The sequence below is a fragment of the Podarcis vaucheri genome (genome assembly GCF_965113315.1).
Source record: "Podarcis vaucheri genome assembly, chromosome: 17".
In the NCBI taxonomy this organism is placed as follows: Eukaryota; Metazoa; Chordata; class Lepidosauria; order Squamata; family Lacertidae; genus Podarcis; species Podarcis vaucheri.
The window spans coordinates 41751249-41777635 of NC_138755.1; the positions used below are offsets into that span (position 1 = coordinate 41751249).

General features: G+C 46.2%; 2 protein-coding genes and 1 pseudogene across 9 annotated transcripts in view; 1 reads left to right on the forward strand and 2 right to left on the reverse strand.

Annotated features, from left to right (window-relative positions):
* The window catches only part of STYK1 (serine/threonine/tyrosine kinase 1), a 22320-nt gene extending 14663 nt beyond the window's left edge, over positions 1 to 7657 (forward strand). For 4 of the 5 annotated variants that reach the window (XM_082206114.1, XM_082206117.1, XM_082206113.1 and 1 more), the window contains exons 7-10: positions 358 to 566; positions 1710 to 1750; positions 2594 to 2690; positions 6767 to 7657. In XM_082206114.1, coding sequence (XP_082062240.1) covers positions 358 to 566; positions 1710 to 1750; positions 2594 to 2690; positions 6767 to 6971 — 552 coding nt within the window. In that variant the 3' untranslated portion in view covers positions 6972 to 7657. Of the gene's footprint in view, positions 1 to 357; positions 567 to 1709; positions 1751 to 2593; positions 2691 to 4920; positions 5598 to 6766 lie in introns of those variants that run through there. The other variant, XM_082206116.1, reaches the window with a different exon arrangement.
* A 2521-nt stretch (positions 7658 to 10178) lies between these two features.
* FBXO40 (F-box protein 40) lies at positions 10179 to 20835 on the reverse strand. Of its 3 annotated transcripts, none has more exons than XM_082206063.1 (4): positions 20714 to 20835; positions 15465 to 15494; positions 12256 to 14148; positions 10179 to 10596 (listed from the first exon to the last, which is right to left on the reverse strand). In XM_082206063.1, exons 1-4 carry the CDS (start codon positions 20720 to 20722, stop codon positions 10375 to 10377), a joined length of 2154 nt encoding a protein of 717 aa, XP_082062189.1. In that variant the 5' UTR covers positions 20723 to 20835; the 3' UTR covers positions 10179 to 10374. The 3 variants fall into 3 exon arrangements, with proteins under 3 accessions (XP_082062189.1, XP_082062191.1, XP_082062190.1); XM_082206065.1 differs by lacking the exon at positions 20714 to 20835 and adding an exon at positions 20669 to 20690; XM_082206064.1 differs by lacking the exon at positions 15465 to 15494 and having other exon boundaries at positions 20714 to 20826.
* A 2274-nt stretch (positions 20836 to 23109) lies between these two features.
* LOC309522612 (negative elongation factor B pseudogene) lies at positions 23110 to 26311 on the reverse strand (annotated as a pseudogene). The gene is made up of 3 exons: positions 25359 to 26311; positions 23725 to 24635; positions 23110 to 23382 (listed from the first exon to the last, which is right to left on the reverse strand). The product of its transcript is annotated as a negative elongation factor B pseudogene (transcript).
* Between the last annotated feature and the right edge of the window lie 76 nt (positions 26312 to 26387).

The window sequence follows — 26387 nt, forward strand, 5'->3', positions numbered from 1 at the left end:
CAGCACCAGCACGGCACACAGAAACGCCGTTTACCTTCCCGCTATAAAGGGGTCCCATTTATCTACTTGCACTTAAGGGTGCTTTCGAACTGCTAGGTGGGCAGGAGCTGGGACCGAACGACGGGAGCTCACCCCGCCGTGGGGATTCGAACCGCCGACCATACGATCGGCAAGTCCTAGGCACTGAGGTTTTACCCACAGCGCCACCCGCGTCCCTAAAACTTTTTCTGTTTCCGCCCAGTTATCTGATAGGACTTGCCAAATCTAGATGTAAGTGTTGATGCATACTTCATGTTAAAACAGGGAGAGGTGCTCTCAATGTAGCAGCTGACAACAGATCATTTCTAAATTTTCCAGGATTTTCTTCAGGGGAAGAAACTATTTCATGGTGATGTGGCAGCCAGGAATGTCCTGATTGGCAATGCATTTACTGTGAAGCTCTGCAGACTGGGACTGGCATACAGAGGCCACACCTGCGGTCCCAGCTCCATCACACAAACCGTTCCACTCAAGTGGCAGGCTCCAGAGCGACTTATGAAGAAACCACCCAACATCAAGTCAGACATGTACGGGTCCATTCAGATATCTCATAAGCTAGGCTTTTTGGTCAAAGGTTTGCCAGAGTACGCCTGCCTATTTTTCAACAGATGTAGGCGTATTTCCAGCTGGTAATTTGACTGCTTCAGCCCAAACAATAATACTGGGTTACTCAACTGCACTGTTGGGTGTAAGTTTGGTCAGTGCTTTTTGCTACACAGCCACCCCTCTGGAGACTCAAGGCTGAAACAAATCAGTTGTTTTATTGATACACATTGCTTCCTTCAGAGAATAATATTTTCTACAAAATTAATTTAGTATCATGAACTTTGAAGAAAGACATAGTAACATAAAGGAAAATGCAATACACTAATGTAACACAGATTGAAAATGGCATAAGCTTAATATTACGAGTGTACTGAGAAGGCAATCAATCAGATTAATTAGAATAAGAATCCTTGGTTCTTCCTATGCTAATTGAATTGAACATTTGGCTTGTTCCTGTTCACCTAGTTTCCAAAATGGCTTCATAAACTTCCTAGCATTTTGGAATAAAGTTCCATTATCCAACCAGTGCCATAGTTTAAGGATGGTGTTATCTTCAGCCAAAAGTGAGCGTGTGTGAAGGTGAGAAGGTGTTTGAGTGAACGAATAAGAGTATGAACGATTGCACGAATGAAATTCTGAATGTCCTCTTACATTGATCAGTAACTGGAATAGAGTTTTTAAACCTTTTCCATCACTTACGGTGGTGCAACCTGACACGAGTCACTTTGACACACTCCAGCAAAACAATCCAATAATGTTATGATGCCACATCCTCTGTGCTGCTGCTGCTGCTGCTGTTGTTCTCTTAAGGATTTTATTAGGTATGATATTTTTGTTACCCATATCATCAGGTCCTCATCACTCAGGATGCCAGGGTCTCACATTGACTATCGCTGTGGTTCAGCAACAGCTCCTCCTAGCTTGCAAAGAGTTGAACTTTTCCAATGTACACCCATCAGGACTCCCCTGGTGCTTGCTGAAGTTGCTGGCTCCTTGAATTTGGTAGGGCCCAGACTAACTTTAAGGTACTTTCCCCGCAGCTCTCAGTGGAAGGAATGAAGTGACCTCTTCTGTTAACCCTTTTCGTTTTTCTCTTTTACTTTTGTCGTTTTGTTTTATGGCAGATGGTCCTTTGGAATCTTACTATATGAGATGATCACATTAGGTAAGTAGAGAATAAATGCCAAAGAATCACAAATAAATGGGCATTTTACAGGAACTAGATAGAAAGAGGGGAAGCCAACCCTAACATACAAGCTCGAATGAACAGACTGTGTACATGGATAAAGATATGAAGAAGGAAGGCCTGACTGGGGGGCTGGGAGGGCTGGAGTGGGAAGGGGGGGAAAGGGGGGGAAGTAAATCGGAAGGTATTTTGAATTGATTTTGTTATGTAAGCCTTTTTTTCAGAAACCATATATATTAATGTTATGTAGTTAGGCATTGTAGTATGAATGAATTTTGTTCTGTATTCTTTGTTTTATAGAATATATATAATAATGTTATGTTACTAAGCAAATTTAATAAAAAAGGAAAAAACATTAGGTAAGTAGAGGAAAGCAATCCTGAGAAGAGCCTGCAATCCTAATCATGTTTACTTTAAAAATGTGCTTGAGTAATTGTGTTAGATAAGAGCGTGAGATCCTCTGGTCAAAGCTGCAACTGAGTTTTTAGTTTAAGCAGGCTTTGGAAGTGGATAGCTCGGTTGGCAGAGCATGATGCTCTTAACCTCAGGGTCATGAAGCCACTTCGGGCAAAATATTCCTACATTGCAGGGGGTTGGACTAGACAGCCCTCATGGCCCCTTCCAACCGTATGATTCTGTATCAAGGATGGTCAAATTAAAACACCCCACACGAAACCTTACTGCATTTTGTCTTAGCTGCTTCCAACTAAAAGAAAAACCACATATGAGAGCCCATCTCATGTCTCATCTGGATTTAAATGAATGTTTTCATTTAATTAGTGTAAAAACTCTCGTGGGTTTTCATTTTATTTTGCCACCCAGGAGCGCCACCATTTCCAGAGGTTCCCCCGTCTGATATCTTGCAACACCTTCAGAGGCAGCACACTATGAAGAGGCCTTCCAGCTGTCAGCCAGCCATGTAAGATTGCTCCGCATCCCGTCTTATAATGCGGGCTGCGCCTTTTATTCTAAATTATTACCTCGTTTCCTAAAGGATCGACCCACCACACATCATTCTGTTTCCTTCCTGCTATCTGCAAGAAGCACCTTTGCACCTCAGCCAGCATTTGAAAAATGTTGAACCTTCACGCCCCCACCCCAAGACAAGCGACTTCGTGGCTCCTTTATGAACAAAAGTCTACAGCTGTGGTTTACATGTGACTAAATCAGGAGGGTTGCATCCCTTAGCTCCATATGCCAGGAAACAGACCACACCTATGAAGGCTCACCTGGAAGTAAATCCCACTGAGTTGCATGAGGATAAGCCCCAATGAATGTAGTGGGACTTGCCATATTTCTCGCTCTATCGGATGCACCAGACCACAAGACACACCTAGTTTTTTGAGGAGGAAAACAAGAAAAAAAATATTCTGAATCCCAGAAGCCAGAACAGCAAAAGGGATCGCTGCGCAGTGAAAGCAGCGATCCCTCTTGCTGTTCTGGCTTCTGGGATAGCTGCGCAGCCTGCATTCGCTCCATAAGACGCACACACATTTCCCTTTACTTTACGGTACTTTCATCCCTATAGGGCTCATCCAGATTTGCCCTGCTGCTTCCCCCCACCCAAGGAAACTCAATCTTTACTGCTGAATCAGAGCAAACGTCAATAGAATTTTCTCCAGATTGGTGTTTGCTCTGATTTATCGCTAGAGAGCAGGTTTTCGAGAGGACAGCGACAGAGCAAGGGCAAAACTGCTCAGACCCATTCCTAGAAGGCGTGGGGCAAGCAGGCAAGTGCTCAGAGCTGTGCTTTCTAGGCATAGAACAAGCAGAAGTGTGGATGGGCAGCAAAAGCAGATGTGGCCACTATTGTGAGCTGTTTTCCTCTCCTCGGTTTAACCCCTCCCTTGCCAAATATCTTTGCTTTGATACCCGCCCCCCAAAAAATTCTAGAAGGGGGGCAGTCGGGATAAGTGTAGTGAGGGGGAATAGAATGCTGATCCTTTTCCCCCCACACAGTAATCTACCGTATTTTTTGCTCTATAAGACTCACTTTTTCCCTCCTAAAAAGTAAGGGAAAATGTGTGTGCGTCTTAGGGAGCGAATGCAAGCTGCGCAGCTATCCCAGAAGCCAGAACAGCAAGAGGGATTGCTGCTTTCACTGCGAGCGATCCCTTTTGCTGTTCTGGCTTCTGTGATTCAGAATATTTTTTTTCTTGTTTTCCTCCTCCAAAAACTAGGTGCGTCTTGTGGTCTGGTGTGTCTTATAGAGCAAAAAATACGGTATATGCCGCGCTCGCACACTTGGGGCTGAGGAAAGAGGGACTTCTCACCTAGTCTGAAGTCTGGAAGTCAAGTTGCCACTCAACTTCTGTCTTAATGCAGAAGAGCAGAGAGATTGGGTGCTGCTAAATCACCCATCTGCTGAAGCATGTGAGTGAACACAGAGATGTTCCAGTAAATTTGATTTAAAGAAATTTCTGCATATTTATGATATAAAATAAATTCTCACAGTATTTTGCCCTATGAGAGTAAGGTCAAACATTTGCCGTTTTAAAAACTATGTTCCTGAAACTAGCCGCTCTTACTTTGAAGTGAAAGCAGGCTTGAGCCCACAGTCTAGAAGAGATGGGGGGGGAGCTTTGGCCTTCCAAATGTTGCTGAACTCCAGCATCCATCATCCCTGACCCTGCTTGCTGTGGCTGATGGGAGCTGTATTTCAGCAACATCCAGAAGGCCAAAGGTTCCCCACCACTGATCCAGAACATGCTCCCAATCCAGATTAGAGGACCACACCAGTTTCTTGCTAAATATCTTCTCCTCCGTGGCTGCTATTTGCCCTAGTCAGAGGTGGGGTCCCACCCACCCCACACCCAAAAAATAGCTCCTTTGGGTTTTGGGGGGCAGAAAATAGGTGCAAGGCTCTGAACTGCCCCCCTTAAAATAAATGTAGTTAGTTTAAGCACACCTTTTTTAAAAAAAGGGGGGAATGAATAATGGGCTGTGTGATTTGGCCCTGAAGTCTACATTCTGCCTGTTACTTTGGGTCATATACCTCTCAAATAAAAGGCTTCCTGAAAACTAATTTCATGAGGCAAAACAACAGTAAACATGAGGCAAAAGCAATTGTCTAGAGCACTTTATGCCTGGTTTTCTGCCTGCAAGTGCCTATGTTCCTTACTCTATATTTTATTATAAACATGTCACAGTTTGTTACAGAAGGCTCCCAAGGGAGCCAAGCTACACAATATACAGAATGAGATGGAGTAGAAGAACGTATTATGCACTTCAGGATGGCGTGCAAGATCATTTTGAATATTTCCTCACATAGAAAACTCCCTGCATGAAATGGATTCTAGTCAATAAAAGCTTATCCCATAATGCATTTGTTAGTCTTTAAGGTGCTGTAAGATCCTTTGTTATTTCTTTCTACACGTGGCAAACTAGCATATACGCTAGATTTCTTGACATAGGGGGCTGTCTCTAGGTGTGTCCCTTGGCTCACAAAAGGCTCTTTGTTCCAGGGGAGGCATCCGAGAACAGAAAGGGGAGGTGATTTTCATGGTATTGCAAAGGGTCCCCTAAATTAAAAAAACCTTTCCATGACTGGAAGGACACGATTGTGATATAATCCTGGGAGTTTAGGAAATATGTAGCTATCCACCTACAACCCAAAACGGTACAGACCAGAATCTGCCATTTCACTCTGCCACCTTGTGATGCAAGATGCCTAAATATGCATTGCACTGTGAGATGAACCATTGCCCTTTCTTTGACAGGGATAGCATTGCGTATTCAGGTGTCCTTACCGCCCCTCGAGGGACGCGGGTGGCGCTGTGGGTTAAACCACAGAGCCTAGGACTTGCTGATCAGATGGTTGGTGGTTTGAATCCCCACAATGATGGGGTAAGCTCTCGTTGCTCAGTCCCTGCTCCTGCCCACCTAGCAGTTCGAAAGCACGTCAAAGTGCAAGTAGATCAATAGGTACCAATCCGGTGGGAAGGTAAACGGCGTTTCCGTGCGCTGCTCTGGTTCACCAGAGTCCTGCTGGCCACATGACCCGGAAGCTGTACGCCGGCTCCCTCGGCCAATAAAGCGAGATGAGTGCCGCAACCCCAGAGTCGGCCACGACTGGACCTAACAGTCTGAGGTCCCTTTACCTTTACCTTTAGCACCCCTTGACTGGCTAGGAAGAATAGACACAACACAGTTTAATTGGGTCAACTAAGTCCACAACTGTTTACAGGTGTGAGAGGTTTGTCATAGGCATTGAGCACAACCATTGGCTTCCAACCCGCCTGCCGGAAGTGAATTAGGGTCAGCCCAGCAGCAGGGGAGTCCTATGGCCCACATCAATAGGGAGACCCCTGGCGAGATCTCCGCTTTGAGGGGTGCTGTGTCCCACCTGGGCATATGGACAGGAGCAATTCCTCCCAGGTCCCTTTAATGATATACCTTAATTTTGGAGGGGCAGGCAGAGACTACAACCTCCCCTCCATCCAAGACTAAGGTTTACCCACTGCTATAAAATAGGTAAAAAAGGGTAAAGGATCCCTGGATGGTTAAGTCCAGTCAAAGGCAACTATGGGGTTGCAGCGCTCATCTCGCTTTCAGGCTGAGGGAGCCGGCAGCTTTCTGGGTCATGTGGCCAGCAGGACTAAACCTCTTCTGGCGCAATGGAAGACCATGACGGTTAACCAGAGCGCATGGGAACACGATTTACTTTCCCACCACAGCAGTACCTATTTATCTACTTTCACTAGTGTGCTTTCAAACTGCTAGGTTGGCAGGAGCTGGGACAGAGCAATGGGAGCTCACCCCATTGCGGGGATTCGAACCGCCGACTTTCTGATTGGCAAGCCCAAGAGGCTCAGTGGTTTAGACCACAGCGCCACCAGCTATGACTGCTATAAAATATGCAGCCCTCCACTTACAATCCAAAATGTTACAGACTAGAAACTTGTCTGCTGACCCTGCCACCTCATTCTGCAAGATGCATAAGGATAGGTGCACAGGTCAAATCCGTGAGATGAACCACTACGCTTTCTTTGACAGGTATAGCATTATGGTGGCCTGCTGGCGCTGGACTCCAACAGATCGCCCTTCGCCCACTGAGCTGATCAGGAGGCTGCAAACGGGAATCAAGACCAGCAATGACCAGGCTGTTCTGCAAATTCCGGAGCTGGTTGTACCTGAGCTCTATGCTGCTGTAGCCGGGATTGACTTGAGAGATCTCGCCACAGATTACACAGTGTTCTAAAAAGGTGCCTTTTCATAATGTGCAGAAGGCAGACTCTGCGAAATGGTAGCTTCTGAAGACTAATCAAGAAAGGAAATGGCATCATTTCAGTTCACCATGGAAAGATGAAGGAGAAAATGAAACTGGATGTTAGGAAGCCTTTCTTAGTTGCTGTAACGGAAGAGGTGTGATATTGTGCGCATTTTATTCTAAGCATGTCCAACTGACTTCAATGGGTGACCCGTACAACTGTTCATAGAACTGTAACTTTAGTAGTAGATGAAGAATTGATAGTTACCCAGGAAATGGCTTTGACTAGCTGGCTAAACCAGGTGAAGGTAGCCTGTGTGGCTGACCAGGAAAGCCCAAAAGGGCATAGCTGATTGGTGGCTTTGTCTTCTGGTGTTAATCTGCTGGCCCTATGAGCTTAAAGGGGTTTGATCTCCATCAGATTTTCCCAACCTGCTTGCCCTACCTAGGGGGGCGGTGGGGGCAGGTCACCCCGGGTGTCACCACTGAGGGGGTGACAAAATGGTGGGCGATACTCACTGCAGGGCCTGCAGCACGCCCAAACTATGCTTCTCTCCTGGCAGTGGCGCGGTGGCTTGGGTACCTGCAGGCTCCGAACTGCCCCCAAACAGTCCGCCTGCTGCCTCCCCCTCAGCTGTAGGGCAGGTGAGTGGAAGGAGGCAGGCAGACTCCTCGGACGCCCGCGGAGCGTCCTGCCCCGGCTGGCCCCACTCTGCGGGCGGCTGGCCCCACCCCGGGCGCAGGGCACCCGATTGGCTTGCTCCGCCGCTGCCTACCTACAAATGTTTTGAGCTGGCTGGAACTAATGGAAGCTGTAGTCCAAAATTTCTGGAGGACATTAGGTGGGGGAAGGTTGGCTGCAAGTCCGTTTGTTATCCTGTGGCAGTTGTGGCATTCGGGCCTTCCCACGAGCAATGCATTTGTCAAGGAAGAGAGCGTGTGTCACCTGGGAGAGGGACTGATGCTCTTCTCAAGCCAGACGACAGCAGGTGATGTGAGGAAGACCGAGGGCTTTGCCACAGCGCACACTGGAGATACGCACAGTCACTTAGAATAGTTCCTGCTTTATTAGACAGAAACAAAGAATTAAAAGGAGGTTGTTTTAAAAAGCATTCTAAACGTGTTGTATGTGTGTGTGTGTGTGCATGCATGACGTGGGAGACCTTTCAGCTACAGGTGCACCTATTCAGTTTTTCGTCAAAATGAACCTGAGAGTAAACCACTCTGTAGCTCAAACGACAAGTGAAGGAGGTGGAAGGGTGTGAGAGGGAGAGAATGTGCTGCACAGAGAGGCGACCAATCCAAATATCTATTCTCTGCAAAATTATCACACAGAGAGAGCCTCCATGCTTGTGGCAGTATAACTCAGACTGCATTACAAGAGAGTTGAGGGTGGGGGAAAGCGCAAAATGAATTTACATCACAATAAGCCTAAGCTAGGAAACACCTGCCAAAATTGCTTGTGAAGGGTTAGCAATAATGAGCAGAATTATCTGGCTGAATCTGGGTATCTGGTTGTACATGGTACTCTGCAAATTAATAAGTACTTGTCAGTGGGGATGGGGAGAATAAGGACAGGGACATGAGGAGAATATTTCTTTTTAATGCTGTCGATGTGCCATGCCGTTCAACTGAAAACATGAAAATTAGGGGCTCCCACCGGCGTGATGGTATGGCTCAACAGTGCCACCTGCTGGTCAGTTTCTTGCTTTTAAAAAAATGAAATCAAGTTGCACGCCTTGCACCACTAGAAATTGCTTAGGAGGCCGGATACGGCCTCTGGGTCAGCCGCCCCCGATTTATGGAATCCATTTCAGTTATTGTGGCCTGAGAATGTTGTTAAACCATTTGCAGGGAGTGTGCAAAACACATACTCCTTTGACCCTTGCCCATCATGGCTGGAAAAAATTAACATGGACTACTTCTTTGACCATAAAGAGCTGGACCATAAAGAAGGCTGATCGCCGAAGAATGGATGCTTTTGAATTCTGGTGCTGGAGGAGACTCTTGAGAGTCCCATGGACTGCAAGAAGATCAAACCTCTCCATTCTGAAGGAAATCAGCCCTGAGTGCTCACTGGAAGGACAGATCCTGAAGCTGAGGCTCCAAGACTTTGGCCACCTCATGAGAAGAGAAGACTCCCTGGAAAAGACCCTGATGTTGGGAAAGATGGAGGGCACAAGGAGAAGGGGACGACAGAGGACGAGATGGTGGGACAGTGTTCTCGAAGCTACCAGCATGAGTTTGACCAAACTGCGGGAGGCAGTGGAAGACAGGAGGGCCTGGCGTGCTCTGGTCCAGGGGGTCACGAAGAGGCGGACACCACTAAACGACTAAACAACAACACTTGTTTGACTCAGAATTGCTAGGTCTGAATGTCGTGTCCCTGAAGGTGAAGGACTGGTTTCTTTTTTAAGGATGCATCTCCATTCCCAGGCTGTGCTGAGCTCAGCGGTTGCCTAAATGCCACCTGCCACACCTCTGGTACTAAGTTGGCACCTCCCATGTTGCCTAGGACCAGGAAGAAGAAAATCAGGTTGCTTAGCTGTAGCTGCAGCTGTTCCCCTGGTCTTCTGTACAATCATAGGCAACCCACTTTCCTTCCCCACTGCCGGTCTCTTCCATGCTCCTCTTGCTCTGACCATTCCTTATGTACCCTGCTGTGATGAACCTTTAAGGAACTAATTTGAACACAGATTTTGAGGGCTCCTGCCAAAAATCTTTTCAGATTCTAAACTTTGTAAGGGAACAGAACCCATAAATGTGACTGAAGAAATGACAACGTGAAAACTTTAAATAAACTTTTCATTTTACTTACTCTTTGTTTTTAATTCAAGGTTCCATTCCCAATACGTTTTGAACCAAAGGATAGCAGGACTTTTCTTCCTTCACGCCACCTTGAAAGGCAAGGGAGGCAGTGCAACAGATATGTCTAGGCATTATTCATCACTGTTCTTCATGCTGCTGGTCACAGTCCTTAAGACTTTGGGTGCAATTCTATTTTTCATTAATTCATTAAAACATTTTTAAGACATCTTTCAAGGCATTTGCCCCTGTAAGGCAGCATTCAAAACCATTAGGTTAAAATCCACCTTCTACCCTTTAAAACAAGCAGTAAGATTTCAGCAAGACACAACAATGAATAAAAAGCTGGTTGAAATGAAAATATCTTGAGTTCTTTTAAAAATCACCACTCTGTTGAAGTCAGGAGTAAAGTTCCCATTTATTTGAAAGATTCTGGATTGCACCCTCTGTTTCATTCTATCCTGGAAGCATACAGCTAAGTTTATTCCCCCGGTTGACATACTAATAAAGAATATGAAATCCATTTCAGAGAGAACAGCTAAAGTTCTGATACAGTTCTTCCAGATCCAAAAGAATCTCTCTCTCAAAATCAATTCGGTCTTCTCTGAAGTTTCTTTAGGCTGTGTTTGACTGTGGAGACCAAAGTGTCTTGCTTCTGTTCTTCAGGTGAAAACAGTCTAGGCAGCAAAACCGGGTCCTCCTTGCTCTCCACCTCATAAAAAGGACAGGTCTTTAAGTGTGCAGCCATCGAAGGGATGTCACTGAGTTGCCAGCTATTAACTGTGGAGAACAGGCTGCTAAATTTCCAGATCTATCAAGAGGCATAAACAAGGAATTTAGGCATTGAAAAATCAGTCTTGCAATTGTGCAAGATCTTGCAAACAACTCTTCCCATTCCAAGAAGCTCGGTGCATGCATAAGAGGGCATCCAGATTTTGCCCAAATGCTTCAGGCTTGTAGCCCATCATTGAACCTACTGGACCAGCCAGTCCACCACTTGCCCACTCACTCACTGCCACCACCTGCCCACAAGTGCACCACTGGGATGTTCCAACCCTTCCGCCCTGTTCCTGCTGCCACCTCTTCCTCCTTGCTGCCCCCCTGTTTAAAAACTGCTGCTCTGCTCCATCTCTTCCACTTGGCCTGGAAAGAGAGAAGGGGTGAAGCAAGGCAGTGTGGCAGAAATGGCAAACAGGCAGCAGAAGTGCTAATCATGGCCTAGCAGTCTGTACTCCATGTGCACCTAGCAGCTTTTAGCAGCTGAGTCAAGGGCACAGGGGTCCCCAAGATCCTGTGGGTCTGGCTTGTTAGACCTGTGCGCCCCCCCCCCTTCTCTCCAGTCCTTTTTGTCCCCCAAGCGCTTTGCTAGAAATATCTATCTAATGCAGTCAAAGGGGAGAGGAGGAGGGGAAATTAATTGAATGCTCCTTGTTAAGATATGGATCCTAACAAACATTTTCAAACTTTCGGCATGGAGTATTATCCTTTAGGAATGAATGTACATTAACAACTTATTCAATTTATGTAGAATAAATTATTTGGTCTATTTAATTTATTAACTTCCTAACCTATTAGCAACTGGCCTTTTTCACTTACCTATGGATATTAATACAGTGGTACTTCAGGTTAAGAACTTAATTTGTTCTGGAGGTCCGTTCTTAGCCTGAAACTGTTCTTAACCTGAAGCACCACTTTAGCTAATGGGGCCTCCCACTGCCGCCACTCAATTTCTGTTCTCATCCTGAAGCAAAGTTCTTAACCCGAGGTACTATTTCTGGGTTAGCGGAGTCTGCAACCTGAAGTGTCTGTAACCTGAAGCGTCTGTAACCTGAGGTATCTGTATAGGCCTATATATATTGGATATAGGTATGGATGTAGCTATAGGCCTAGATATAGTTTGTGGAGTCCCTGTTAAATTGACACCTTCATTTAAAACTCAAACTCATACTGTATTTAACATCCCAGTTTGATTAAACTCATACTGTATTTATCATCCCACTTTGATTAAGGGTACAGTTCTCCCTGCTGTCTGTGTGTGGGAAGGGGGAAGAATGTCCAAAGCAACAGAAATCAGAGGTTCTGTTAGACCATACTATTTCCACTGCAGTGCTGGAACAATGTGCTTGGCAGACTCCTACTTCGAATCAAGGCTTAGTTTTCTTGGAGAACTAAGAACATGCTTGCGTTCCATCTTCAGGGAACATTCCAATATAAAGCTAACTCTTAATCTCACCTTTGTGGTCCCTACAACTCTGTGATTCTGTGAAGGTTAAAACTTTAAAACATCAGGACAGACCCTGATCTTGTGGCAGTGCTTTAGCCAGTGTAAACAAAGCCTAACTAAAAATTGCTAAAATGTTTTTTTATATATAGTAGTAGAAACCCATGATGCTCACAACCCCAAATCCAGAGACCAATGTAAATGTTTGGATGATGCCACCATCCCCTCCCAAATGCCCCCATCACTTGCCTTTTTGCGGACTCTCCAAGAAGTGCCCCCGTGAGAATATCTCTTCTTTTCCCACGAGAGAAGGACCATTCCTCTCTCTTGCAGCAGAGTAGCACAGATGTCCCTCATCTGCACCGACACCTGAGCCAACTGAGACAAGCTGTAGCTATCCAAAAACTCAGCGATGTACTTCAGGATCTCCAGGGGAAGGCTGCTCAGAACATCCATTTCTTTCCCCCTGCGATTTCTGCTCAAGTTAAATTTCTTTGCTTCCGAGAGCACGGGGTCAACCTCTGGCTTAAGGGCAAATGTCTTGAGACGCTGGCTGTAGATGACCCTTGAGCTTTGCCCAGCCGGGCGCCAGGGATACTGAACAAAAGTGCAGCCCAGGTAGGCGAGTGGGCAACGGCGCTGGAACCATCCATTCAAGCAGGACTGGATGTCGGCGTGGACATTCTTGAAATGCGAAGGAAACTCGTCTCTCCTGAAAACGTGGCTGCAGGAGAACGTGAAAGCAGAGTTGCTTTTGTTGTGCCTTTGGGTTACGCTCTCGCTGCTGAGTTGCATGTGGAGACTCGGCGGGTCTTCGGCATCTAGTGTGTCTGCTAGAACGGCCGTGGAAGCAAAAGGCTCCGTAGCAAAGTTGTACGTTTGCGTCCCAAAATCTATGAAGAGAGCATCGATGCTCTTTGATTCAGAGATCTCGTGCCCTTTCAGTTCCTTCTCCAAGGCACACAGCAGAGTAGTTTTGATTGCATCGGACTTAGGAAGAGCCTCCAGGCTTACTCCTAACTCTGAAGTATCCACAGATACGCTCTTCGTGGGCTTCCTGTGCGCCACGACGTCCCCAAGGCGAGCTCTTTTGCCACAATAGCTGACTGGCACTCTGAAGGTGGTTACAGTCTTCACTTCCTGAACCTCCAGGTTTCCATATACAAAGTCTTTCTCTCTGGGAGTGCAAGCAGCCATCTGACCAAAATGAATTAGCATCCTTCCATGGTGCACCAGATACATATTATAATCCCCTATAGGAACCTCTTTTTTTAACCTTTCCAAAACTCCATCTTGCCAAGGAGCCAAACCTGTCTTTTCAGCTGCTAAATTCACTTCAGGAGGGGCTTGGTTTTTCCCACTGTCTCCCACACTGCTACCTTCTTCTTGCGGCTTTCCTTTCTCATTGCCACTAGAAGTTGGCTCTGTTTTCAGAGTCTTACTCTCCCTTCCACTTTCCTTGTTTTCGGCCAGTTGGCCTGTTACTGTGCACGCCTTGAATTCTTTACTGAAGATGTTTTCCCAGGTTTTGTAACCGACTAAATCGACCCCTTCTTTGTCCTTTGCAAGGTTCTCACGCTCTTCCTGGCTGAGCCCGGCTGCCTCAGCCATAGTTGCTTCAGTCTGACAAGCTCCTTCTCCTAGGTAGGACTCGGCACCATCAGTTCCTTCTTCATCTATGGGACAGGCCTCCGTGCATTCTGGGAAAAACTCAGCCATTCTGAGTGTCTTAAAAAGAGCTTTCTGATCTCTCAAGGCGAGGGCCGCATCTAAGCAGGCTTCACCGGGCTCCTCTTTCATAATGTTCTGCTGCAGAACGGCCTCAGAATCCACGTTTGGCCAACGATTCCAATCCATCGAGCAGGAGACGATACTGGCCGGGCAGACTCTGAGGTGTTTGGATACTTTGAAGCGGGCCATGGTGAAAGGGCAGCCATAAACAGAGTTGAGGCACGAGACTTGCTCTAGTGGACACAGGAGTTGGTGCTCGTCCTCTTTACACATATGGAACGCAGCGCCGCAGTGAGACCGGCAGCTGATCACCACGCAAGAGACCGTGGGCTCGACTGGAGCCTGGCAGTGCCGGTTGAAACACTTCTCACAGTGCTTGTGGAGTCCAGAGGAAGCTCGGTGCTTCCTGCCCTGCGGACACGAGAGGAGACAGAAAGAGAAGAGAAAGAGAAGTAGCTCACCAAGGGATGCGGGTGGCGCTGTGGGTTAAACCACAGAGCCTAGGGCTTGCCGATCAGAAGGTCGGCGGTTCGAATCCCCACAATGACGGGGTGAGCTCCCGTTGCTCGGTCCCTGCTCCTGCCAACCTAGCAGTTCAAAAGCACGTCAAAGTGCAAGTAGATAAATAGGTACTGCTCTGGCGGTAAGGTAAAAGGCGTTTCTGTGTGCTGCTCTGGTTCACCAGAAGTGGCTTAGTCGTGCTGGCCACATGACCTGGAAACTGTATGCCAGCTCCCTCGGCCAATAAAGCGAGATGAGCAACCCCAGAGTCGGCCACGACTGGACCTAATGGTCAGGGGTTCCTTTACCTTTACCTTTAGGCAACCTAGTCCTAATATATTGAAGCTTTAAAAAAAGAAGTAGCTCACCAAAGCATTGACAAAACCTGGGACATGGTCCATGTTTGTGGCTTAAAGAGCTCTGCATTTATTACTACGTTCGTACCTTGGTTCTCGAACGGAATCTGTTCCAGAAGTCTGCTTGACTTCCGGAAATGTTCGAAAACCAAGGTGTGGCTTCTGATTGGCTGCAGGAAGCTTCTGCAGCCAATCGGAAGCTGCAGAAGCCGCATCGGATGTTTGGGTTCCAAAGAACATTCGCAAACTGGAACACTCACTTCTGAGTTTGCGGCATTCGAGAGCCAAAACGTTTGAGAACTAAGCTGTTCGAAAACCAAGGTACGACTGTATTAAGATTTATATACCACCCTTCATCCAAAGGTCTCAGGGAGGTTGACATAAAAAGACAAATAGTTAAAACTAAAATAGAATCACAGTGCCTGCTGTGGTTGCAGAGACCGGTAACCTGTAATTGCTGCCTCCTGTGTTGTTTCTACTGCGTCAGGAGCAGCGAAAGGACCTCTCTGGGGTGCAAACTTGGGCAGGGCGTAGGGAAGTCTTGGGCTACCCTGACAACAAGACCAGCTTCTAAACCACATCAGCAAGCAATACATTTGGCACCAGCTTGGCTAAAGGGTTTGCTGGAAGGAGGCATACAAGACGCCACCCAACTGTCTTAGGGGCTCCACTCTGGATTCACTTCTTAGCCTTTTCTTCTCCCAAAAATGGACTACAGCAACCAAGGAGGAACGTGTCTCTTGGGCAAAAAACCCCAAAACGTTAGCACCCTTGGCCTAGAACAATTAATGGTGTGCTGTAAGAGTGGAACTGAACTAGAGAGACCAGTTCGTTGAATGCATCGCACGACAAAACAATCTCTTCTCTTACCATAGCTGCAGTTGTCTGCCTTTGGTATCCCTGCAAGAAAAACGAAAAGGCTTCACAAAAAGTATCAAATAGTTGTGATCTAAGTACTGTACAGCCTTGCAGTTCAACCATTCCATTCCAAAGCAGAATACGGAACCCATATGGTGTAGGCATGTCCAATCATTGGGGGAAATGTCGTCACTCCACTTCATTGTAGATGCAGATGCCCATTTCATTACGCAACTGCAAGTGACCGACCCAAACTGTCACAGGTTGCTTGTTCTCCTGTATCGTTTTGTCAAATGGTGTGGAGGACATTTATCGCATGTCAGGTTTTTGGACTACAACTCCCATCATCCCTAGCTAACAGGACCAGTAGTTAGGCATGATGGGAATTGTAGTCCAAAACAGCTGGAGGGCCAAGTTTGGCCATCACAGACTAAGGGCTTGCGCACCATCGTTCAGGGTTCTCCTCCCTCCTGCGTGTGGTGAGTGGGGACCCTGTTGCAACAGTTTATTTCCTTTAATAAAGATCAGGCTTACTAGCCGCTTTGCTTTCAATATACTCTGGTTTGCTTTCTCTACAACTGATAGAGATTGACTGAGGGACTCTATACGGGCTCTAGATACCCAATAAGGGAATTATAGAAATTTTTCTTATAACAATATGCACCATTACTTCAGTGCCACTGGTCATCAACAACCCAGAAAGTAACAAGTGTGAAGAAAATTGCTCGATATTCCATTGTCCATGCTGAGATTTCTAGCACCCTCTCTGCTAGCATCTGTTACTTGTAAACTGCAGTGATGGAAAAGATGTACCACTGAGTTGATCTCAGCTGACAGTTCTTCAGCATTGTACAGCTATTGTTCAGGAGGCAAGATCTTCCTTCTGCAGAATTTTTAGTGCAAATCTGCAGCAACAGCCTTCCCGGTGTACAACAGTAAAAGCATTCGTCCGTTTGTCTGTCACAGCCAGACTTCTGTTGCTCTGATTCTTGGGAGTATTTTGGATGCACATAATCTCTAAAAATAGCTGCAGCCATGACTTGCAGAATGTCGGCGCAGTTACATAGCACAAAAACTATGCATGTATCGGGAGCACTTGAACATTACAAGGGTTGGAGCAAAAGGCAGATAACCCAAATAAGGAGCAAACATTGCGCAGTCTGAATGCCCTACATGGGGCAATCCATCATTCAACAGAAGGACCATTTTTAAAGTTCTTTAGCATGACTGAAAGAAGCCAGTTTCTTAGGGGGCAGGTGATGGAGATGGAAAGGAAACGCGAGAGGCCTGCTAGGGCTCATGCTAACCTATGGTTTAGCCAGGGCTTCTTCCAGCCCGAAGGCACCACAGTGGCATCCTGGCACGTCTCTGGTGGGCCCTGGAGGTGTGGGGAGAGACTTGACCGGCCTCAGCAAAAGCCCCGCTTGCACCTCCATCTCACAAGAAGACCCTCCGCAGAACCTGAAGGGACATCCTCCACGGGTTCTGGAAAAGGTCTCCTCGTGAGCAGGCGGTGCAGCAAGGCTTTGCTGAGGCTCTTCAGCCTCCTGGCTATCAGACAACACACGGGAAAGCTGCGCCTCAGCTGAGCAAGTCCCCACAACCATTAAGCTGCTCAGAAGCCTCTCTGCATCTCAGCTGAGCAGCCTCAACAAGCCTCTGGCCTCTGCGGAGCTTGAAGAGATCCGGGGTAGTTCTTCTGAGCAAAGTGCATTCAAGCACCATTTTTTCTGGGGTGTTATAAGAATTTTAAGGTCTCAAATACAGAATAAATATTCATAAAGGCACACATATCTAAATATATGAACCATGTGTCTGAAATACCACGGGAGAGCAATCCTGAAGCTATTCTGACTCTCCCAATGACCTCAAATATTCCTCTGCAGTAAGAGAGGCGAATGCGGAAAGCCTTCCCATGGTCTTTTTGCTTGCAAATCCTGTCTTAAGGGTGTATTTGTGTATGAATATGGTGGACCATGGGGTCACGAAGAGTCGGACACGACTCAACAACAACAACAGGGTGAGCCTGTGACCTGGACTCAGGAACTGAAGTATTAACCATCATAAAAGAATGGCCAGACTGCCCAGTTAATGCAATCAGTGACCATCATTAGGTATCCTGGCAGACAGGATTTCTGCTGTAGACCGCCTCCTTCTGTGATGTATGTATGATGTTTTGGGGGGTGGCCTTGGGCTACAGGGTGGGCAGTTTCCAAAGTCTATATAAGGGCTTGCGCACCATTGTTCAGGGTTCTCCTCCCTCCTGCGTGTGGTGAATGGGGACCCTGTTGCAACAGTTCCTTTAATAAAGATCAGGCTTGCTAGCCGCTTTGCTTCTCAGTATACTCTGGTTGGCCTCTGTTTTCTCCTACCGATAGGGAACCTACTTATAAGGAGTCTATATGGGCTCTGGAATACCCCATAAGGGAAAGGGGGCCATTTTTCTTATAAGGGGGGGGTACTGGGTTTAGCTCACTGGTTCCCAAATTTTGTGGGCCACCATCCCCTTGGCCCCATAATCTCATCCCCAGTGAATTCTATAAAACCCTATAAAAAAGCATTATTCAGAAAAATGTTTAGTGCAACCCATTAAGGAAGATAATAACACAAGAGAATTCAAAAGAGTAACAATTAATTTCCACATTTATTCAAAATCCAACTAAAACTATTTAGTTTAATTAATTCAGTGAAACTGGTGGATTTGATCCAGTGTCGTACCAGCTCTTCAAAGTCTGATCATCGTTTACACTTCCAGTGCCTCCCTGCCAGCCCCTAGGTAATCCTAACACTCCCAGGGGGCCACAGACACCTGGAAACCACTGGTTTAGCTTCACATTGGAACCAGCCGGTAAACTGGAAGATCAGGAATTATCAGCCCCAAAAGACTTTACACCATTGACCATGGTGTCCTTTCATAATGACTTGGAGGAATAGGACTTGGAGGCAGTGTAGTACAGTGGTTCCACTCCTGCTTGCAGGGTTGTCCCCAGGAAAGAGAAGGAGGAGGAGATAGTTGCTCGGCCCTGAAGCTTTTGAGCTGTGGGGTCTTGCAAGAGTCCCTCCTATCTCCTATGCTAGGAAACCCAGCCAGATGGGCGGGGTACAAATAATAAATTATTATTATTATTATTATTATTATTATTATTATTATTACTATGCCATTTAACATCTATGCGAGTCTGTTGGGAGCTGTTATGCAGGAATTTGGACCATAATCCATCAGTATGCTGAAGACACATAGCTCTGTCTCTTCATACCATCTGAATCAGGAGAGACTGTGAAGATGTTAGACCAGTGTCTGGAAGGAGGAAAAGGCTGGCTGGGGGTTTATACTGTTAGTGGGTGTCTGGAAGATGCCTGTACAACCTGTACATTTCCCCTGAAAGAGCAGGTTTGTCACCTGGGACTACTGAATTCCAACCTGTCACTGGCCTTTCCTGGACTGGGATAGCTTGGCCTCTAGGTCCTTGCTACGGTGGCCTCCTGCTTAGACTACTGCAAAGTTCTCTACATGGGGCTGCCCTTGAGAATGACCCAGAGGTTACAGCTTGTGCAGAATGTGGCTGTTAAGTTGGTAGGTGGGGCAGCCTAAATGGATTGGGACCCAAGTACCCAAAGCAGCAGCTCCCCCCATTTCAACTATCTTGCGCCACCACTGTTGTGCCTGGACGCTGCCTGGTTGGCGTTGATCTATGACAGGGCCTTCTCAGTGGTGGGTCCCTGTTTGTGAAACCAGAGCCCTGATAAGGTGCGCCTGTCTCCTACATTATTGACTTTTAAGAGAAATTTCAAAACATTCCTGTTTACGCAGGATAGATGGCTGATAGATACTGGTCATGGCCACAGTGAAATTAATATAGTACTTATGAGGCTATGAGTCTGCTTTAAGATGTTCTAATTAGTTTTTTTAACGTGTTAAATCTGTTGTTGTTTTTTAATCGTACTGTTTTAACATTTTGACATTTGCTGCCCTGGGCTGCTCTGGGAGGGAGGGCAGGGTGCCAGTTTACAAAATAAAAATAAAAAGCCACAACACAACTAATCACCCTTGGCTGGAAGGCAAACTCTTCCTGCTCATTTCAGCAGAGCACAGCAGAATAGTATTGATTGCTCTGAGATGTGTTCAAAGCCAGAAAAAAAAGGTCACAGAAAAAAAGTCACTGCTGTGGACACTTTATATTGATTATTGGTGTTTTGTTGTGTTTAATGAGCTATTGTAAACTGCCCTGGACATTTTTTTAAGTGAAGGGAAGCATAAAAGCTTTCAATGTAGCTTCCTATTCTGAGAGTTAGCTATAGACAAACTATAGATAAATAGATCCTTGAATAAGAGGTTACAAGAATCTTGGCTATTCCTGGGGAGGGGAAGGACTTGAGAGCTACTGGTTTGGGGAGTATCAATTACTTTTTATAAGGGTTTTCATGTCAAAACCACGTGGCAGTTGTTTGCAATATTAGTGATAATACTGTCAGCTCTGTGCTATCGTTTGTTCTTCCATCTTCTAAATTCTTTTTTTTTTTAACATCTCAAAGCTCTTCGCCTGCCTTCTGCTTCACAGAACCTGCTGAAAATTCCTGATTAGAGCCACTCTCGTGATTAGATGGCTATAAACCTCTGCTAATTCTGCTCTGAAGTTTCAGATCTGCCCTGCTGTAACTGATTTCAGAGACTAGTCCTCTCAAAAGGGACACATTCTTGTGTTTTGGAACTGACCTTGATCACGAATTTAGGATATTAATAGCTGAGCTCTTTGGTGCTAGCTTTCTGAAACTACTCTGTAACCTAGAAGCCCGTTCTAGATGCGCATGAGAGCAACCTGTGGTTATTTAAGTAGAAAGGAAAATGAACTCTGCACCTGCTCAGAGCCTCCTCCTTTATTATTGGTTCATATTTTGCAAGGATGAGCCCTGGCATTTAAGGTGACAGCCTCCGATTAATCCCACTGTCTTTCGGAATGCAAAGAAGCAATAAAGACTAAAGCTGCAATCCTGCACACAGGCTGTGCAAACACGGGAAAACTGGAGCTCACGGAGCTCAGCCCCTCTCTAGCATTCCCAGTTTAACAAAGCTAATGGAAGAACGTCAAGATGAGAGTCTAACATTTATCAGTACTTTAAACACTCTGCATAACTGGCTGTGACACACGCCCCCCCCTTATTATTATACACGTTAATGTTTTTCATTCCTAACTCTGGCATGGTAATATAGCATTCACCTTTCAGCTTTGATTCCAAAACAGGTTTTCGTTTTAAAGCCTTACCCTCAGCATGCAGTCTCTTTTTTCCTGTACCCCAAATAAATGGTCTCTTGGGTTTTTCAGGCTGAGTTGAAGTGAGGTGGAGCAGAGATGGGTGGGAGCAGCAGAACGAAGGAGGAGGAAATCTGAGGAGGCAGGGGAGGTTAAAAAAAACACCCTGAAATGCGCACAAGTGGCCTCAGCTGTTAAAAATAAAACTGGTGCACTCGGCAGCATGGTTCAATTTACAGAATGTTGCCCTTCCACAATATTTATTTTAACTGTCATTGATGCTGTGCTGTTTAACAGAGCTTGAGCAGAACAGCTGATTCACATCTCAGTACAAAAACATTCTCTGCATTGCATATGCTTTGCAATGAAGTCTTCTTTCTTACTGAGGAAATAAGTTTTACATCCCTTCAGCATCTTCCTCCTCATGCTGCCTATATGAAAGGTAGAGGGACCCCTGACCATTAGGTCCAGTCGTGGCCAACTCTGGGGTTGCGGCGCTCATCTCGCTCTATAGGCCGAGGGAGCTGGCGTACAGCTTCCGGGTCATGTGGCCAGCAGGATTAAGCTGCTTCGCACGGAAACGCCGTTTACCTTCCCTCTGGAGTGGTACCTATTTATCTACTTGCACTTTGATGTGCTTTTGAACTGCTAGGTTGGCAGGAGCAGGGACTGAGCAACGGGAGCTCACCCCGTCGCGGGGATTCAAACTGCCAACCTTCTGATCAGCAAGTCCTAGGCTCTGTGGTTTAACCCACAGCGCCACCTGCGTCCCGCCTATATGAAATACTCTGACTTTATTTATCCCCCCCCCCCCTTTTGCATTAAAGCTAATGAGTATCTCTTTATCTGATGCGGGATATTAGTTTTCTGCACTGAAAATGTAAAAATACTGATGACTTCCACAATCTCTACAACGTTAAAAGACAACTTGTGTGGTTCATAGCAAAGAGTGGCACAATTAAGATAAACCTTCCGTCATAGCCTGACAATGAACTGCAACTTCTTTCTCCATGTCTTTGACATGCCCATAGTTTGCTATGGGATCCAAAATGGGAAACGCTAACCAGAATTCAGAACTATGGTTGGAGGATGCTTCCGAGTCTAGTTTGGAGTAAACGTAATGTGCCGACTGAAGGGTCATGGTGGCAAATTATAATTAGCACTGAACAAGTATTATAGGGGAGAGCATGTATTATTTTGTAATGTTGTTTTATCTTGTTGCCACCTTGAAGACTTTCAGCTGACATGTGTGTTACTAATAATGTAATTAGTTAATTAGAGTTGTCTGAATTAAGCCAGTGTGAGCAATACACTCATGGCAAAACATTATCAGCCTCCATGTATGTAGCATAAAGATTTTAATGTGCTTCCGTGAGCAGGAAGAAGTTCCAGGGCCACAGCACTTGCCCACCTGCCCACCTTGTTTGGCCACAAGCGGTTCCTTGTGTGCTTCCTGCAGCCACTTGCTAGCCCATTTGCAAAGCTAAGCAGGGGCTGGCATGGTCTCAAACTGGATGAGGGACCATGTGTTGAGATTCCTGCATTGCAGGGAGTTAGATTAGATGACCCATCCCTTCCAACTCTACAATTCTATGAGGAATGCACCTAGTGACTCAGTTATTTAGGATAACTGTCAACATTTATGAAAAACATGAAATTAGAAACTCATGCAAAGAACCGAAAAATTATTGCAAAAACCTTTGGGGCTTGCAAATTCTTAAAGAACCAGGAACTTTTTCATCGAAGGAAGAATTTAAAAACAAACAGAATGGCGATTCTGAGTAAATTTCCCATGGATCTCTTCTAACTCTAACATTCTACGATTGTATGAACCCAGAAGTAAAAAGAATAAACTAAAAAAAATGAAAGTACATTGTACATGGTACATGTAAATTACATGTGAAATTTAGTAATTTTGTTAATGGTGTTGCTGTTCTTGTTGTTTTGACAGCCTTTGAAACATTATTTCCATGTCCTCTCCAAAAAAGCCAAGCTTCACAAATAATTCATTCTCATTAAATTACTAGGCTTCTCTATATGCGAACATCTAAAATAACACTTAGGGGTTTGTTTGTTTTTAAAAACGTACATATATGGTCAGTTTCCTCTCCCCCAGAAAACCAAATTCATTATTATTATTATTACTATTATTATATTTTTATTTCTTTATACCCCCACTTTTTCCCTGACAGGGACTAAAGGCAGTTTTCTTATTTTAATAAGAACAGCTCTATCAAATTTGCCCCAGAAGACCACTCTTGAGGGCAGAGCTGTCTTCTGGGGCAACAGGCCAGAATAGATGAGGCAACCCAAGTCCGAAAGACAGGCAAAAGATCATGACTGGTTTGTATCAGGAATCTGGACTTGGGTCTGATCTCTGCGGTGAGATCAACACAAGAAGCTTTGTTCTACAGGCTCAGGGGGAGCGCAGCCTGGAGTGAGGTCAGTGGGGCCACTGTTGGCCGGGGCAAGTCCACAGTGGGGGTGTCGGCTGCGCCCTGGACAGGCACTGGGCTTGCGGAGTTCCAGTTTTTTGCTGGTTGTAAAGCTCCTTCAAGGCTTCTCCACCGTGCTTGGGAGGCTCCAGCGACTTCAGCAGGGACTCCAACTTGGCAGGTGTCACCTTTTGGTGGAGGTGAAGCAGGAGCCTTAGCATGTGTCTATGTGACGTATTTTTCGCTCTATAAAACACACCCGACCATAGGAGGGGGAGAACAGAGGGGGGGAATCTCCCCCTCTCTGCTCAGTGCCCCTTCAGCGAAGCTGCAGGAGAAACGGAGCCCTTTCCATTTCTCCTCCCGCTTCGCCAAAGGGGCGCTGCGCAGAGAGGGGAAACTGTGCAGTGCCTCTCCAGCGAAGCGTAGCCTGGAGAGCAAGAGGGATTGGTGTGCACTCCCTCTGCGCTTCGGAGGCTTCGCGTTGCTATCGCTGAAGCCAAGGAGCCTGCATTCGCTCCATAGGACGCACACACATTTCCCCTTCATTTTTGGAGGGGGGAGTGCATCCTATAGAGCGAAAAATACGGTACATTCCCCTTCCTCCAGCAGGCGGTGAGGAAGACGTCATCAAAAAGGCTAGTGCAGAACTCCTCTTGAGTGAACTCATCGCTGAGGAGAGTGAGGGTGCAGGTGAGCAGGTGCAGGAAGATGTCACCGAAGGCCAGATCCCTGAATGTCTCCCTAAGGGTGGGGAGCAGCTGGAGAAGAGCGTTCTTGTTCCTCTGCTTAGTGATGTGAAGCACGTAGTAGAGCCCAACCTGGCAGGCGATCCAGTGCTCTTGCAGAAATTTGGGAAATATATCTGGGATTGTGGTGGGGTAAGGTGCTGGGCCCTTGTCTTCCAAACACAGCTTCTGATCGACGGTAAATGTGTGGTCATCCACCACGAAGGTCATCAACAGCGGCAGGAACTTGGTAATCAAGTCTACTTCCATTCTGGGTTCCTTAATCATGTCAATCATGTCCCAGGCTCCCTGTCCCAGTGTCAACATCCTCAAGAGAAGCAGAAGATTGGGGCTTCCCCTAGGTAACATATCCTGCCCAATCAGTTCTTGCAGGTGGCGGATGGTGCTCAGAGCCAAGGTGTTGATGGCAAATGGATCACACAGTATCATGGCTAAATCCCTCAGGACTTGCTCTTGCCCTTTCTTCGCTCCGTCGAGGAGGCCTTGCAGCTCTCGCGCCCGCTTGTTGTCCACAAACCTCTCTCTAAGGCAGGAATCCAGGCACCAGGTAAACTTGTGGCAGGGGTCAACCAAGCAGATCTCGCTGATATCTAGGCCATGCAGTGACATGAGGAGCTCTGCCCGCAATGTGCAGTAATGGACATTGTGTGTCCGAAGGAACAAGGTCCGCAGGAACTGCAGCACCACGTCGTAGAGTTTCATGTTCTTCCTGATCATTTGGGTGAGCTTCTGCACCACCGCTCCTTGGCGCTGTTGTAAACAAAAATTTCCCTTTTCCCTTATGGGGTATCCAAGAGCCCATATAGAGTCCTTACATAGGTTCCCTATTGGTAGGAGAGAATAACAGAGGCCAACCAGAGAATATTGAGAAGCAAAGCAGCTAGTAAGCTTGATCTTTATTGATCTGTTGCAACAGGGTGCTCCCCTCAGCCGCAGGAGAGAGGAGAGACCCAGAAAAATAGTGTGCAAGGCCTTATAAAGACTTTTGAAATTCCCATCCTGTAGATCAAGACCACCCCCAGAAACAGCATACATACATCACAGAAGGGGTGTAACCTAAGACCACCCCTCAGATACATCACACCTATATCACAGAAAAGGCGGTCTAAAACAGAAATTTGAATGTTGTTTTTTTCCTGTCCTTGTTTATCTCCTGTCTGGCAGGTTACTTGATTGGATTGCCTGGGTAGCCTGGCCAGTCTTTTGTAGTGGTAAAATACTTATTTCCTGGGCCAGGTCACAGGCTCACACCCTATTCAAACACAGACATACCCTTATGACAGGATTTGTGAAGGAAAAGACAATGGAGAGGCTTTTCCATTTTCCTTTGACCTTGCAGAGAAAACATTGGGACAGTTTGGGAATCAAAATGGTTCCAGGTCGGTCTTCCTGTGCTGATCTATGTATGTGCTTGGTTGGTACACTTATGAACATTTAACATATGTCTAAGACCATAAAATTCCTATCACAGCGCCTCATTTTGGGAGGAGGGCTGAAGAAGTTGTGCAGGACAGAGAGGTCACCGCTAAATCCACAGGCTGGATTGATGGCACCTTGACCAAGGGAAAGCTCTTCTCCAGGAGGTCTTCCAGCTGCTTGGACCTTTCTTCAGCCTTTCCTTCAGAGGCAACGGCTGAGACCCTCTCCAGCAGTTTCTCCCTCAGCTCATCAAACACAGACTGGTGGAACTTGAGCCTGAGGGTGCCATGGAGGTCCAGGAACGGCAAGGCGGACTGAAGAGTGGGCAGGAGGATGCCATTTTTGGTCTGGAACTGCTCGATGGCCTTGAGGGGCTCCGCGCAGCTGCTCAGCGTCTCCTTCAGGTCTTCCCCGTTTGCCACTCCGAACTCCTGCAGCCCAGTGAACATGGCGCAGCGCCCTCCTCCTCCTCCGCCAAGGCGGCTGCTGTGTTAGAGATTAGACTGCTTTGTTCATCATATAACGTGACTTTGGCTGGAATTGTGATGTTCAGCTTATTTTGTTCCCAGCGTTCCGTAGACCAACTGTTTTACTGATAATTTGTTAATCGTTTTGTATGATTTAGGCTGTATTGGTGATTCTCTGCTTAAATTACGCTGCGACTCCTTTAATTTAAGACTCCTCTTAAATTTTACCTTTAAATGGCGCTTTGTGGGTGGCATGCATTGTCCCAAGGTCAAATAGTCTACGTCAGCCTCACGTAATACTATAGAAATTAAACGTATTATCTAGTGAATGGCAGAAATATAGTATAGCATTGTTTAATCTTCCAAACCTCACTGGTGCCTATTTTTAAGCAGCGCATTTAAGAGAGCAGATAAAGTATGTTTGTTCAAACTGCTAGTTTTAACTCCCTAAATGAGGAAGAAAAAAACCATGGCAAAAGTTTAAGAAACAGACCCAAAATGAAAACTCTTTTCAATCTCCAATCAGCTTGTCCCAGATGTGAACTCCTCTTAAATTAAGATTCCTCTTAAATTTAAATTAATTAAATTAAATTTAAATTAATTTAAGACCTTTCTC